The sequence below is a fragment of the Zootermopsis nevadensis genome, unplaced genomic scaffold (genome assembly GCF_977971745.1).
Source record: "Zootermopsis nevadensis isolate Lab colony 2312 unplaced genomic scaffold, Znev_1.0 Znev_ptg000003l, whole genome shotgun sequence".
In the NCBI taxonomy this organism is placed as follows: Eukaryota; Metazoa; Arthropoda; class Insecta; order Blattodea; family Termopsidae; genus Zootermopsis; species Zootermopsis nevadensis.
In genome coordinates this window covers 2,645,180-2,661,775 of record NW_028259135.1, presented here as the reverse complement: position 1 = coordinate 2,661,775, position 16,596 = coordinate 2,645,180, and the positions used below count along the sequence as shown (strand labels likewise).

Genomic DNA, 16,596 nt, shown 5'->3' with positions numbered 1-16,596 from the left:
AGCTATCCTTCTTCACACATTCATTATCTCCTGCTATTAATACTAAACTGCAACAAGTTAAAATCATGTTCCATGCCTCTGAATAATATCAGCGTAAACAATTAGTTAGAGATATCCATACGAGGTGCAATCGGAAAGTTTCCAGACTGTGTCAATAGAGGGCGAACCGGATGCAGTACGAGCTTCTGCCTTTAGGGGGTGCGGCCTACATTCATAGTGAATCAGTGTGCCAGCCGGCATCATCGAATTAGGATTTGTTTCTTAGTTACGGGCGTTTTGGTAGTGCATTACACCGACCCTCCTGCGATTTCGGAATGGCGTGTGCATCAAATTTTGCCAAAGACTCGCCAAAATGGCTACGGAAACCTATGAAATGCTAAAGCAAGCATTTGGGGAGTCCGCAATGGGTCGTGCACAAACTTTTGTGTGGCATTCACGTTTTAAAAATGGCCGAACCTCTGTCGATGATGACGAGCGTTCTGGACGACCATCTTCGAGCACAACGCCCGAAAATGTTACGAAGATTCGGCAGGCCATTCACGAAGATCGACGTCGTACCATCAACGACTTGTGCGACATTGTTGGGATAGGCTATGGGACCTGTCAGCTGATTCTAAAGGAAGAACTCCACATGCGACGCATCCTGTCTGAGGACCAGAAGCAGAATCGACTTGACTTCTCGTTTGTCAGGAGCTCAAAGATCTTGCAAGAACCGACCCCAACTTCCTTTCTAAGCTCCGTGTGACTTCTTCCTCTTCCCAAAGATGAAAATTCAGCTAAAGGGAAGGAGATTTGAGACGATAGAAGAGATTCAGGCAGAATCGCAGATGGTGCTTGACAGGCTGACAAAGAAAGATTTCCAGGGATGCTTCCAGGCTTGGCAGCGGCGCTGGGATCGTTGTGTTCACTCCCAGGGGAACTACTTCGAGGGTGATGGATGAATTTAATACCTGAGATAAGTGTACGGGTTTTTATAGGCGCAGTCTTGAAACTTTACGATCGCACCTCGTATATTCCATTCCAACCCAATTTGCAGGAGTTACAATCTGAGACAAAAAAGGGGCCAATATTAAACATAAATTATAAACCAGTATTTAAAAGATAATGGTAGAAAAATGTTGAAAGCTGAAAGAAAATTATATTATAGAATGGAAACAAGGAAACTAGAAATGTTGAATGTCCACAAAAGATAAACAAGTTGGTGATACGCATTAAATCTACAAAAACAGAACCTCATGGGAATACAGTTTTGGAGTTACTGTGGTGCAGAAAGAGTTTTCACAGTAAACCTTGACCTTACCACCCGCTGCTGGATCCACTCCTGATGGCAGTAGGGAATCTGTCCTCCAAGATCAGCAGTCAACTGACTTTTCTCCACATTTTCATGCAGCTCTTCCACACAACTACACACAACCACCTGCACAAACAAATTAAACTACAAACTGCGATTACAGAATGTGAGTGCTTATGGCCTATTTTAAGGTACTATTTCTGGTCAGCTGGTTTGTGATTTATTTAATGATAGTGTATCAACAGCAGGCATTTACCAATGAATTGATGTTAGAACATATACAAAACTTACCCTAAATTTGAACTCCTCTTTGAATAGTTTATTACTGACTTCAGAGATGGCTTTCTGCAGAAACCCTGCTGGCCGCAGTACATAAGCTACATGAATAAGGCCAGGGAAGAAGCCCTAGTGGAAAAAAAATACACATCATATGCAAATTTAATTTTTTTGAAAGCTGGTTTCCCACAAGAGGGGAATTAAAGTCTGAGACTTCTGATTTTTAAGATATTGTTATCTAATAATTTCACGATGGTAAGATAATAATATATTGATACATATTGCATTGGACACAAAGCTTGTGTAGATCTGGTACAGTGCAGATATTTAATTTATAATGATACATTTGTTTAGTTCTATCAAAATTAATAAAAGAACATAATTCATGCAAATAAACAGACAGTAAAAAGTAAAGTAAAGCTGTCCCACTATACACCATGTAGGCGTTTGGGGGGGAGTGGAGGTATAGCTCCTCTCTTCCTTGACCTCGGCACTAGATGGGGGTGAGTGGTCAGTATCACGCCCCGGCTGGCTTTACCCCCGAGAAAGGACCCCGGTACCCATTGTAGAGGAGGCTGGGTGGGCCCCAGAGCCGGTCTGGACGCAGAGGCTAGAGGAAAAATCCTCTGCCCCCGTCGGGCATTGAACCCCGGTCGTCCAGCCCGTAGCTAGTCACTATACTGACTGAGCTATCCCGGCTCATAATATAGAGACAGTATAATTTACATATTTAAATCGTATACAGTTAATTTATTTTAACACATTCTATCAAGTCCAAATGTTCACTTACATTTAAAACTGTCAGACACAACCTATTAATGGCTTGAAACATGATCTTACTACATGATCGGCGAGACAAGTATTTTTGAGGTCCATTTATTTGAACTTATAAAAACACATTAACAGAACAAATTTCAGTTCGAATTGACAGACTGGAATGTGATACTCCAAAATGTCAGACCGAGTACAACAGTGATACTGAAAGGAGTATTAAATTTCAGTTTATCAAATATATTTTCACAGTCTACTGGAGTCTGTTCTAATCGTATTTCACTGTCTATACAATGCAATTGATCAATTCTCAGTTTATTTTCACCTGTTATAGATTACTGAATAAGATGGGAAGATAATGATGAGTATTTAATAAATTGAATGGAGTGTACTTTGGTCTAACTGAAGGTACTGAACTAGCAGTCTGGTGGAGAGACTGAGAAAAAACATAAAAATCTTTAGTCAGGTTACCTGGTAAAAATTCAGACGAGGTACGTCCCAAATACAAGTCTAGAAGACTGCTGTTACATCCTCATGCTACCTACAGTACGTCACTTCTACAAAGTGAATACAAAGGCTTTGCGTTCTAATACTCACTGAGATTTTGAGCAGGACGGTCTTCACCGAATTCCACTTGTCATTCCGACGATCTATCACCAACACAAAACCTGAGTCTGCCTCCTGCATCCTGAAGAAAGGAGATTTATTGTGAGAACAAGAAAGATATTCAGTGAAGTATTACAAACCAAAACGAATTAATAGCTTGTTTCAGAAACGGTGCAACCGCCTACGGTCTGTAACATAAAGATCATTTGATCTTTTGTTTTACACAATTTTCTTAAAGTTTTTATTACCTGGATGTAATAAACATTATGACAGACAGACTACCTTCATTATTTGTACTCTTTCCAAATTTATTATTAGGCTAATCAATTCAAGGTCACAATGAATATAGCATACATGACAGAAATAAATATACATACAAAATCTTAGTCAGAAATCTTCAAGGGAAGAGAGACCACTTGGAAAACTTAAATGTAGATGGAGAGATATTATTAAAATAGATCTCAAAGACATATGACATAAAGTTCAAGTGGCCCATGACAGTGCCCAATGATGGGTTCTTTGCGAAACTGATAATGAACCTGTTAGGTAACATAAGAAGCTAATTTCTTGACCAGCTAAGAACTAATTACTTCTTAAAAAAGACCCTGCACTATGGGAGTCAGTCAGAAATGTACTCAATCAGACACAAGAGTGTGTGACACATTTCTCTGACTAAAAGAAATTAAATCGATTATTCGATATGGAACACAGAATTATATTTTAATTATTTTAATTATCTTATTTTAAATACATTGTGATTTGACGGAATAACCAAATAATTTAATTTTAAAGAAATTAAGAAATAATGATGATAATGTCAGATACTGTCACAATAAGTTATAATAATAAATTCATTAATAATATCTTCTGTACTAAATTCTTGGGAATTATGATTGATGGTGCATTAACTTGGAAGAATCATATTGATCTACTTATTAAAAAATTGAGCAAGGCTTGCTATGTAATTAGAAATATGAAACCATATATGTCTATTTCAGTACTAAAGACAATTTATTATGCTTTCTTTCATTCCTTAATGAGCTATGGCATCATTTTCTGGGGAAATTCATCTAGTAGTTACACTATTTTTCTCCTTCAGAAAAAGGCAATTAGAACAATGATGGGATGTAGCAATAGAGTATCGTGTAGAAATATATTCAAAGAATTAGATATCTTACCGTTGGCATCACAATATATATTTTCTTTATTATTGTTTGTATTACAAAACAAAACTCTTTTTCCATCAAACATTGACTCTCATACTATTGATACTAGACAGAGACAAAATTTGTATCTACCCCAAGCCAATTTAACTATTTATCAGAAAGGAGTTCACTATGCGGGTATAAAGATATTTAATAAATTACCCACAGAGGTTAAGAATACCTCAAATAATTTTAAAAAGTTCACGGTTGCATTAAGGCATTTCTTAATTACTCACTCGTTTTACACTGTGGATGAGTACTTAATTGGATAACTATTGTAATAAAAATACTAATTATATTGTTTTGAATTTAGTACGCTGCTTGTCTAGATGTAATTTTTTAATGTATGTATTTTATGTTTTTATACTTGAGTTTGTGACGTGTTCTATATCCACTATTGGATTCTTGGAACTTGTAAATAAAATAAAAATAAAAATAAATAAATAACAAATGTCAGCAATGTATGTTACATTACACTATAGAAACTGAAAAAAAACATATGAAGTCTTTTATAAGATCACATCAATGTTTATAAAATATCACCTGCAGGAAGGAGATACTTAGCAACAACTACAAAAATATGTTAACATCCTATTTCGTAATATCCATAACAGGGCAAGTTGATATAGTATTCGGAAAGATGATAGTTTCTCTGTACTGTGTCCTTAAAATTTGTCATCTCATATTAGTTTTAGTCCAGCAAATGCAAACAATTTACTTTCTACCATCCTTTACTTCACTTACGATGGCACTGAGGTCAGGTACTGAACAAGGCGCTGGTATTCCACATCTCCCAGGCTGCAGAAGTTTCCCAGGTCTGGGAATGTGAGGATCGGGCATCCAACACTGGACTTTCCACCTGGAATATACAAGAACCGATCAAGAAATGCAATCTCCAATATATTATGTATTATTCAGGTTAATCGAGGGGACAGGGGAAAATGTAGTAGTAACATGTTGAGATTACCACTGTATTACTACGTTCCATGCAATTTTCTGTTGTTAAATATCCATAATAATAGTCAAAACTGAATACTCATGTATACCTGCAACTACATACATATATACAGAGTCAGGAGTCTATATATAAAATATCATATGCCATATCTGGCATTTGGATTGAACAGTAACTTACCTGTTATTATGGCATACTGAGCATGCAAGAGATCAACTACATCTCTCACTGCCAGCTCAACACCCTCCATCACATCATCTGAAACATGAAGGAATGAAATTTACAGAGTCTAACCAGCATGTAAACTGAACTTTAAGAGAAACTGACTAGCAGAAACAAAGATGAAAGTCTATACTGACTGATTGATTGTTGGTCCATTGTTGCTATTTTCAGAGGTTTACAGCACTGAATGAGATGATCATCGAAGGTGGGTTGGGAACTTAATTTAAACATTTATAGAGTCTTTCAAAAATTAATAAACACTGCTTTAAAGTAACCTCAACTCTCACAAATAAGGTAACAAACTGGACAAGTTATATGCATGGGTGAAAACAAGTCACTCTTTATTTCACTCAGTGACAAATGTTATCACAATGTCTGATTTGGTTCTGGAGATTAAACAGTAATGAATGAGAGATGGAGATGATTAAAAATAGTAGGTAGGTAGAACTTAGAATAGATCACAGCATATTAGATGGCACTGTCCCAGGATCTACTTCCAGAATGAAGAAAACCATCTCAGATCTCAGTACTAGCCAGTAACTGAACTGAAGTTTGAACCAGGTACCTCCTAAATAAAAGTCTACGGTGTTACAGATGGTAACAGCAACCTAATCAGCAGGGTAAAGTGAGTGCAGACATGCAGTCTTCTGCCTTTGACCTTGTTAGAAAATGTCTACTGTAAGATAAAGGTTGAAGCAAAGAAGGAAAATTGAAGTGTTTTGATATAAGAAAAACTAGGGGGGTTTAAAAAAAACTAAAAGTAAAATAACCTAATCCACCAAAATATATTTTAGACATATATGGGGTATGGGACAGCCTCCTCCCAAATCGATTCAAAAGGAACACTTGTCACATGGAATAAAATTTCCAATTGCAATTTTTGTGCAAGGACAACATTCCTGAGCTGTATCTCAGTACATCACATTATAGAAGTGGTTTTAATTACAAAGTAAATGCCAAGATTAAGAATACCTCAATTAATCGTAAAAAGTTCAAGGTTGCATTAAGGCATTTTTTAATTACTCGTTTTACACTGTGGATGAGTACTTAATTGGATAACTATTGTAATAAAAATACTAGTTATATTGTTTTGAATTTAGTACGCTGCTTGTCTAGATGTAATTCTTTAATGTATGTATTTTATGCTTTTATACTTGAGTTTATGACGTGTTCTATATCCACTATTGGATTTCTGGAACTTGTAAATAAATAAATAAATACTGAAATGGCATACAATCTTGCAAACAGCACAGTAACAAATTGTCAATCCATTCCAACAAGCAGTTTAGTTTCTAGAAGAAGGAAAAGTTGGTTAAGACAGAAGAGATAATACTGTTGAGGTGATATCCATCACTCTTACTTTTTGTGAATGTTTACTTTATCTACCAAAACCATTTAAAAATTAATATTTTGGCAGGGGAAGGAAGGGGGCGTGGCTGTACTAAATATTGGACAAATTTAATGTTGAACCAAACTGATATTTTAAATAAAGCTCTATTTAACTACTAAAAATTAATATGTCACATTAAACTTGCATCTAATTACGGTCACTATTGCAACAACTTTGGTATGGTGTATATTTAACGAACTAAACTGAAAAATGTACCTATACTGACAGATGTAAAACTGCAATTAACGCACTGGAAAAAACACACCTGTCCATTTGTTATTTCAACACACACAACAGCTGCACGCACTGGAAAAATGCCAAATCACTAACTGCACTGCGAAACGAAGTGAAATGAACGGTAAAATTTCTTCAGTTTCTAAGTTTGAACGTAACGTTATTGTATCAGTATGAATTATTAACATATCACCCTTCTTTCAAATGACAGAAGAAGTATAGCTGGATTCACCGTTTTTGACCGTTGACCTTGTCGAGAGAGCCCAGTATGCCGACCACTCAATAGAAGGATTAGCAGGAAAGGAAACAATTAATTTTCCACTGGTTTCCGTCAGTCAGTACAGTCTGTGTTAGTGCAGCAGTGTGGAAGACTGATATCATTGTCTTGTGACTATGCTGTGTTAACAACATGCCACCTGTTCGTTGCAATCCCCTTTCAGGTCATTGATAACGTCTCGTATCACAACACTAGACAGACAGACAAACCACCGACATCTAACTCCAAGGATTTCATAGTCCTTGGCCACTATAGCGGTCATAAGGGATCACAGAAATCCCCTATAATCGGCATAGTAAGATTTTTCAGATAATACGATACTCTTTATCTATAGTACCATACCTGGATTTTAATGATGGACAACTTACTGTTCTTGGGTACGGGCGACACAGAAGAAGTGAATTTACATAATGTCCCGCATGCTTACATAGTGCATTTTATAAGGGAGCTGTACGATACCAGTTCTGCTTGAATCTTGGGCAGTACACAGTTTTTTCTCTTTTTATTTATTACGTATTTTTCGCGCTTTACGATAAGATAAAACTCTTAACGGCCCATCCTAGACTGTCACATTTCTTAGCCGAGATGGTATTGCCATCTATCGGAGGCCCTATGAATTCCATGGTCTGTTCCAAAACTTACTTTTCTGAAAATGGTAATCCCGACAAAACACATGTACAGGATAATGGGATCATCACTGTTCCACCTCACAAATTCATGCTTATTTTGGAATATATTTGCATTGTGTCTTTGGTGTTGTGATGCTTTGTAGTCTTGTAGGTTCAGTACACTGAAAATACGTAAAATGTGCCTCAAAACAGTTGGTAACCATCTAGACGATTCTGTAGTATCATAACCCAGAAGACCAGGACCGAAATTTTCACCTCCATGAAAATCTCATAATGAATTATGTATTTTATTCATATGTACATATATATAATACAAATATCATCACATGCATCCATAGTCACTTGATTACAATGTCTGTTGTACAACTTTCTGTTACATTACATACCACAATGGAGCCATGGAAGTCTGTAACTAAGGTCTGGTCAACAGAAATTACTGCAAATATTCAAATAGCAGCCCAGGCTTCCATATATAAATTCTGTGCTATGTCCGAACTATTGCTCTTATGGGAACAGCATTGTAAAATATATATAAATATATATATATAAAAATCATGCATACAAACAAAAACTGTTTACACTTTGAAAAGACACAGTGCCAAACGAGTTTGAACCTCAAGAGGTCTTCATTAGCAGTAAAAAAATTAATTCATATTAAATCATACAATCCATAAGACAATGTTTTTTTTATAAAGCGGCCTTTTATGCTTTATAACAAACCATCATCTTATGAATTGTATGATTTAATATGAACTAAGTGTCTTTTTAAAGTGTAAACAGTTTTTGTTTATATGTACTTCACAGCTTGCAACGTTTTAAGATTGTAATATATAGCAAAAAAAAAAAAGTTGACTGTTCAGGTGCTGCCAATACACAAACAAAGTTTGAAACATGCTTTTCTAATCTCATCAACCAGAGGTGATAAATCTGCTCTGATATCATGAAATGGGGATACCTAGGAATAACTTAATTCATTGCAGATAACTGTACCTTCTATACAAATTGAATATTTCAAAATGCCCACATATTCTGTATTTTTCAATAAAAGATAAAATATATATTTCTACAGATTGATAATTTTAATACAGGAAAAGATACTTACAATAACATATTTTCAGTTTCTAAGTACTTGCTTTCTTGTATGCTTCATACAATCAACATTAGCCATTTCTAGCAACAAATTCTTTCAAAGAGTAAAATACTGGGCAAACTGAAGAACTGTACATGCCTGTCAAATCATTAATTATTGATTAATTTACTTTTGTACCAAAAAGCATGCCAGACTATAATGTTGTAAATCTATATGCGCTCGCTGCGGTATTTGGGATCGAGGTGATCGTTACAACATCTGGATCTGTTAGATGTTGATGAGTGGTGTAACTCCTGGGTGGTGCTGTTGTTAACTGGTAAGATGTGTATGAGCTGTCAGTGATTGTACTGACACTTATTGGTGCCTGAATCATCTGTGACACGGGTGTAACAATGAATGCTGTCTGCTGCTGATGGGACAGTCCACGTGCTTCCTGTTCAACAACAACTGGTATTGCAGTAACCTGTTGTACCTCACCAGACGTTGTAATAATAGTAGCAGACTGTGGATCTTGATGTGATACCGGCGTCTCTCTAACAATAGTAACTGTATCATCACCTTGGAGCTTCGTTCCTTGCTGATTTACTATCTCCACTTCAATAGGAGTATTTCCTGTTTGTTGCTGCTGTGACTGTTGTTGTGGGTGACTTCCTGAATTTGACGCAGGCTTATTGACTCCACCTTCAACTTTGCAAAACTTTACGTGTGGAAACTGTTCTTTCATGAAATGTCTGAACGTAGTGTATCCCATAACTTTAATTGATGGTTCAAAATGTTCACAATATTCACGATATGCATTGTGAATAGTTTTCCTTGTAATCTCTGCAGGAAGATATAAAGGAGGTGTTTTACTACCTGATTTCGACTTGCATTTTGTGGTAGCAGCAGTCACTTGCTGTGATGATGTGTTCTGATTCACACTGGATCCAGGAGTGTGGCGCTGAATAAAGTGACGTAGAAATGAGGTAGTATGGCGATAGATGTCTAATGAGAATGTATTGTGAGGCTTCTTTCCATGGTTCCCATGGATACGAGGGGCTACTCCATGGGTCATCACATGTTTCCGTATCCTTTTCAACTGATAATGGGTACAGTTCTCAAGGTACAGAAATGCATCTAAACAAACCCGTCGTCCTTGAAAGACGTACTGAGCCCTAAGTCTACGTCTTTCTTTGTGTCTTACGGTTTCCTCTGGATTTGTCAGCACTGCCATCGTGACACCCATGAGATACATGTCGTGCTCCGCCTTGGTCAGTTCAGCAATATTCAGCCGGTGCCTATACACATATTCGGGACTCAGGCCCTTGAAGCAGTTCTCTTCCTGGCACTCACAACCTTTCTCAAACCTTTCTCGTACTTCTTGAGCATTTTCCTCCAAATGTGTGGATGGAATCCCGACAACAGCAGACACTGCCACCTTACTCTTCTTCTTTGGAGTTCCTGTCTGTTTTTCACTCCTTTGTCTTGTCATCTTTATAAGTTTCTTCTTTGGATCTGCCTCTTGTTGTGGTGATTGTGATGATGGTTCCAGTGGCGGTGGTGCTTGTGGTTGTGATGCTGGCAGTGGTGCCAGTGGTGGTGGTGGAGGTGGCGGCACTGCAGTAGTGTATTCTGCTACTCGGCCATCACTAGTTTGTGTGACAATACTGATTGGCTGTTGTGCTGTCAGATGCTGTTGGTCCACCTCAATGGTGTGTTCCTGCCATATGACTTGTTCCCCTGTGAGTGTTGTGAACTGAGAAGTCACCTCATGCATGTTCGTGAATAACGCTTGGTGGACTGTTGTGACCGGCGTGTGCCACTGCACCACTCCAGCTACATCTTGTGTCTGTTGATGTGCACCTGAGTTGTTACCAGTCTGTCTAGGATTAACAGGATCCTTCGAAGTTAAAACCACTACCTGCATAAAATAAATATACCAATCACATGACTGCACAAAGTATTGTTTATGACAAATACTAATATTATAATTTTACGGTTCTGAAGGATTAAGATTTCCAGGTTTTGATATCACTGACACCACTCATACATGTTGCACATGTCATCATGAAAATGTAACATATCAGTTTAGAGTGATTCATTGGTTTAGCATGCTTGTCATGTTACTACTTTAAATTTTCTTACAATATGGCCATAATAAATACTGCATATTACCAACATACAAAGTGTAAAGACTCTACATGAAATGCCAGTAGCATTGCTCCAACCTCATATGTAAGCATGAATGCCATGATACTTCTGAAGATAGGGAATTAAAGACCACCAAGACAGTGTGCCCTTTAGTAGCAAGATATTCATGAGTTTTATAAAAACTAGTCACTTTGTGTAACTACTTTGGCAGTCCTGAGAAACTAGCTTCTTGTAAGACCAAAAAAAACAGAGGTGTAAGGATAATATTAAGATAAAACACAGGAAAGTAAATTATGAGGACAGATATGAAGCTGGTTCAGAAAACTGTATGGCAGGATTTATTATTACTGGTGCTCAGCCTCCACTTTAACATCTACAGCCCTGATGTCCACATTGGAATTAGAACTCTTTTCCTCCAAAAATGGTTACAAAAAGAAATGCTTATTATAAACTAACAAACTCCATGAAGCAAATAGGCCACTACTACTTCCATGGAGCACAGCCCTTCTTGATAAGTTTACAGTTGCTTAGCTACTCAGTAAATGCTAACCCCACCTATTATAGAACCTAAAATTTAATTACTAACAACAGTTCACATCCTGAGCCATGTGAATCCAGTCTATACCCTGCCACCCTACACCCTTAAAATCCATTTGGTACCATCCACCCACCCTCAATCTATATTTTTCTTGTAATGCGAGAGACAAAGTTTATGAACTGGTGTGAATTAGAAACGTAACATTCCTAGCCTTCTAATGTTTTGTGTGGCCCTAAATATTTGAAAATGTGGAACTTTGCTGATGTGGTTTCTGTGGTGACTAAGCAATGAATTGTCATAGGTGATAAGCCATATATATATAAAGAGCAAAATTATGAAGTTTTGGAGAAATCTTCATGAATCTGCTTGGCATACAAAAATATTTCATATACAATTTATTAATCTCTTACCACAACCAAATGCATGTGCCTACTTTAACTAACTAAATGAATATAATTTTTAATGCTCGGTATTTAAAAATGCTATGCTGAATACACAATTTCTAAATTGCATGTGAGTGTCAGCTTCAGTCATTATGTATTGGGTTCTAAGAATGTAAATTAATGTTCAGTCTCTGTGCCCTTGATTGTGATTTGCAAAGGTGCAGAGGGATAGAACAAGACAAATTTAACAGTCATGACTTCTGATAGGCCAAGTAATATTATATAATGCCTAAATAAAAATACAGGGTTTGTAGGATTATGACAATTAAGATTTCTGTTTGGCCAGGCAACAAAGTAGGCTACTTGATTTTAGAATACGGCTAAAAACCACATAACCTTTATTCACATCATGTTGCATCATAGCTGACCAGTAGATGACTGAATATATATGTTTTCTTTTGCACGAATAGCGATGAAGCAAGTCATTCATCAATAAGTCTACAGTTTTATTCTTTGACACTTCCATGCAGATTATTATTATTATTATTATTATTGCCTAATACATCATACCTAACATCAGACATGATTGCAAGATCGTTGGAAAAGCTGGTAATTGCAGAAGCAGTTTTGGTTTTCCTGAGCTAAGTCAATATGATCTGACATAACCTAACATAACCAAACCAAGTTAAACCCGAATTCGAAGGACCACTGTGGGAATGAAAAATCGCTCTGAAACATTATGTTTTTCGGGGCCCAATCCGTATTCTGTACTTTGAAAGGTGTGCTGTAAAGAAAACAAACCTGTTGCTGGTGCTGTGGGTCTAATTCATGGCATTGTCTTTCAACACGTTCAACAGACAGAAGAGAATGGAGAACTTCACTTGCCTCTTTCTCAGCAGCATCAACCCTTTCCATTCCAATCTAGCTTGTAATCTGGTATAAAGAAATGCAATGAAGTGAATACAAATAACAGATTCAAATTTATTTTATTAATGTATCATCTCAAGCAGGAGAGGGATGTGAGATGTTATTTAATTCATAACCAGCGTAGTTTCATTCAATATACATCCTACAGCTGCAGCCAAATTTCCAACACACATGTGTTTTCTATACTAAGGTCATTTGTTAATATTTTTCAATTCTGAGCCTTATTGCTACGCAAAATGGTTCAAAATGGCAAGACAGAGACACATGACAAACAAAACTGGACTTTATGTCCATGTAGAGAACGTGAAACAATTTACCTGTTATCGTTGTTTTCCTCACAACTTCTATCTTCGAGCTTGATAGCTCTTTTCGGAAGCAAATTTCCTTATCTTCCGTAAAAGTCGTAATACTTCTATATTGCTAAAGAAGTGTTATTACGTATAAATACTTTCATTATTACAAAGCCAATATGGCGTTTAGAAATTGAACAGGATTCCTTCGCAAATTCAATAGTTGGTTGAAAACACGACTATAGAAAAATAACATTTCGATACATACGATAACAGTAGAAAAACACAAGTCAGTTACACACATTAATGAAATTTAAAACTCTACACACGATATTTAATTAAATATTAATTAACGTTCTAATCATTGCGCATAAGCGCTTTCACTTTTTCAAGGTACGTTCAACTATACAGCCTGCTCAATAAGCTCAGTATTTCGAAGCTTGAACATACAATCTTAGCTCTATGACTACCTCATGGAGGCAACCCGCGAAATTTCAAATAGGAAACATAACAAAATTTCTCTGGAAGAAATAATTTAAAAATATACTTCCAACATACCTGAAGTACAATATCGATGGCATGGACAGTGACAATGCATTATTATCGGCCTGGAAATTCTCATTATTCAGGATGTGCAAATTTTCTACACAGTAGTAGATCTCTTATTCCTATCGACAAGGAACCAAATGTTCAGTTGCTAAATCTAATCAATTATTACATAACTGTATGCACATAAATTACAGAACAAAATGAAACTGTTTAACAGGCAGAATATATATATATATTTGGAAAGAGTCAGTACAGATGATAGATTCTCTGTATATCTTAAAAGAAGCATTCACAATAAATTACTTCACTAAATAAACAGCTACATTATTGTTTTACTAAACCCTACATGCAACACCGCGAACTTTAGAATACACACGAAAATCGATAAAACGTTACGTTTCAGTCATTTTCCTGACAGAGGGTGTGATATTCAAGTCATGGACATTCATTTCATTATTGCAACAATTTTCTTTTACTGAATTATAACAAAACGTAAGTCTGCTGTGTAAAACAGCACGCATTTCAATTTACTTTGAGTCTTGGTGAAATGCTGACAATATACCGTTGTTTATATTCGCATAGCAGTTAAAGTGCGAGAAGCTGTATCCCTACTTCAGGGCCACTGGTGATTATTGACTTTCCTACCTTTCAGCATGCCATGAGGCCCCTTACAGAACATGACCAAGCGACTCAGTAGCAATACACGTGGAATGTAAATATTTGTCCTTAAGTTAATATGATCTCCAGTTCCGTCCTAAAAGATCCAGTAATTTTATGACCGTATATTTAACACTGTCCTTACCATTTGTTTATGTTGACGGTTGAAAATAATACACATTTTTTTCTACGTAATATATAAGCGCTAAAACGTTCTGTATTCTGAAATCAGGTACCCTGAAATTTATAAACGCTGCAGATTCTTGTGTTTTCTTGATGCTTTGATAAACGAATGCAACATTCTAGCTTGTATAAACCTAAACTAAATGTTTTCTCCAGTATCATAGGATGGGTTTCTACCACTAACCATTTCCAAGCATCCTGTTCATAGATATATGATTAGAATAATTGGAATCAGTATTTACCAGGTTGAAAATTGGTCTCTGTGTCAAATGATAATGCACTGATACTGCTCTGGCTACGTTTAACCAATGCAGACAAATTACTACTTGATTGTTGTGTTTCCTCCATAGCTAACATTGCACTTCGCTTGAATTGTTCCAGAAAACTGTCGATCGGAGTTTCCACATTATGCGCCATACCGTGTATAGCAATATCAAAAGCTGATCACCACATTTCAACAAGTCACACCCACTGTACTCCACTGTACTATACCACACCGTGCACAGATATTGCCCGCCATGTTTATACTGCAAGATCGAAGCACGCGCTCAGTAGTGAACCGTGCTTACCAGAGGTGCTCGACCCCCGCCACATGGCGGGCGGACTGGAATTGTAAGACAAAGAAAGAAAAGCGATATGCTTGCGTACGTTTTGCAGACCTTTTTGTATGTGAACGTTCTCATTATGTTTCAGTCAGATAGACGAATTTTTGTCGAACAGACTTCCGTTAATTTTATTGGTGGTTCAATTGGTTGAATTACTAGCGAATGTGAAGGCATCAGAGACATTCCCAAAAAATAAAATTAAAAATTATACATAAAAGTAAACAACAGCTCAAGTAAGACAACACGGAAAAGACTTGGAGGGAAATAAAAACATATTGTCTTATTGTTTTTGTTGTGTCTTATTGTAGGACCACTGACACCGGGTAAAAACCCATTTGCAGTCAAAAATAAATAATAATAAATTAAAATTAAATTATTTGGTTATTCCGTCAAATCACAATGTATTTAAATAAGATAATTAAAATAATTAAAATATCATTCTGTGTTCCATATCGAATAATCGATTTAAAATTGGAACAGTTACAACATGTTTCGGTTTTATTAAACCATCATCAGGTGTAAAATTATATTAAATTTAAAACTCAATTACAATTTTTTTTATAATTTTTCGTAGTGTAGTTTTTTGGAGGTCGTATCCAGATATTTTCATATAATGGATCAACTTTATTGTTTGAAGTGATGCTTTTGATGTTTACATCGGTCAGAGATGAAATAGTAGACAACACAGTTGTGTCTGAAGGTGATCCAGAAGTATTACCGTATCCGATCAAGGTTTAATTGTGATTTGACGGAATAACCAAATAATTTAATTTTAATTTAATAAGTCACAATATGACGCAACTACACTATCTTAAGGCTTTGACCGGGATGTTCTTTTGTTAAATCTTATGTGGTACCGCCTGATTCGACTTCTAATGGTTAAGTGAAGTGTTTTCTTCGCGGTACGGTCTGGATTCGTAAATATTATGAAGACGAGCTTCGGCTTCAAAGGGTTAACCAGCTGATTTTCGTAATGGTGAGGTGTAGTGTTTTCTTCGCGGTACGGACTGAATTAATAAATAATATTCAGACGAGCTTCGGCTTCAAAGGGTTAACCAGCTGATTTTCGTAATGGTGAGGAGTAGTGTTTTCTTCGCGGTACGGACTGAATTCATAAATAATATTCAGACGATCTTCGGCTTCAAAGGGTTAATAATAATAAATAAAAAATAAACTCCCTGACACAAGACGACTGTATTCTAGGTTGTGACGTCGTGTAGTCTGGTGTTAGATATACAATCTAGACTCATGGCCGTGAAAACCTGAAATACAACTTATACTGATACAATTCTACACGCATGACACGGCTGTCAGATAAGTTCCCTAATCAGCACGGCGCTCTGAGGTATTGTGGCATAATGCATGGACAAGAATAAAGAATTATTTAC

The 16,596-nt window shown here is 36.4% G+C and overlaps 2 protein-coding genes across 9 annotated transcripts in view; both read right to left on the bottom strand.

Moving 5' to 3' along the window:
- The window catches only part of LOC110840941 (guanine nucleotide exchange factor DBS), a 45,866-nt gene extending 30,846 nt beyond the window's left edge, over positions 1 to 15,020 (bottom strand). The window contains exons 1-6 of one of the 7 annotated variants that reach the window (XM_022086256.2): positions 14,846 to 15,020; positions 5,285 to 5,362; positions 4,894 to 5,008; positions 2,936 to 3,026; positions 1,583 to 1,696; positions 1,301 to 1,417 (exon numbers count right to left, since the gene is read on the bottom strand). In XM_022086256.2, the coding sequence (XP_021941948.1) occupies positions 1,301 to 1,417; positions 1,583 to 1,696; positions 2,936 to 3,026; positions 4,894 to 5,008; positions 5,285 to 5,362; positions 14,846 to 15,020 (690 nt within the window). The other 6 variants (XM_087360875.1, XM_022086255.2, XM_087360894.1 and 3 more) reach the window with 6 other exon arrangements.
- Positions 8,123 to 14,956, bottom strand: LOC110840943 (uncharacterized). Of its 2 annotated transcripts, none has more exons than XM_087360900.1 (3): positions 14,846 to 14,956; positions 12,799 to 12,930; positions 8,123 to 10,846 (listed from the first exon to the last, which is right to left on the bottom strand). In XM_087360900.1, the coding sequence occupies exons 2-3, from the start codon at positions 12,910 to 12,912 to the stop codon at positions 9,140 to 9,142; spliced, it is 1,821 nt and encodes a 606-aa protein (XP_087217026.1). In that variant the 5' UTR covers positions 12,913 to 12,930; positions 14,846 to 14,956; the 3' UTR covers positions 8,123 to 9,139. The 2 variants fall into 2 exon arrangements, with proteins under 2 accessions (XP_087217026.1, XP_021941949.2); XM_022086257.2 differs by lacking the exon at positions 14,846 to 14,956 and adding an exon at positions 13,242 to 13,706.
- Positions 15,021 to 16,596: the final 1,576 nt, after the last annotated feature.

Coding starts and splice junctions, on each gene's coding strand:
- LOC110840943 (XM_087360900.1), bottom strand. CDS start 12,912: ATGGAAAGGGTTGATGCTGCTGAGAAAGAGGCAAGTGAAGTTCTCCAT. Junction 10,847..12,798: donor ACCCACAGCACCAGCAACAG/GTTTGTTTTCTT, acceptor TATTTTATGCAG/GTAGTGGTTTTAACTTCGAA.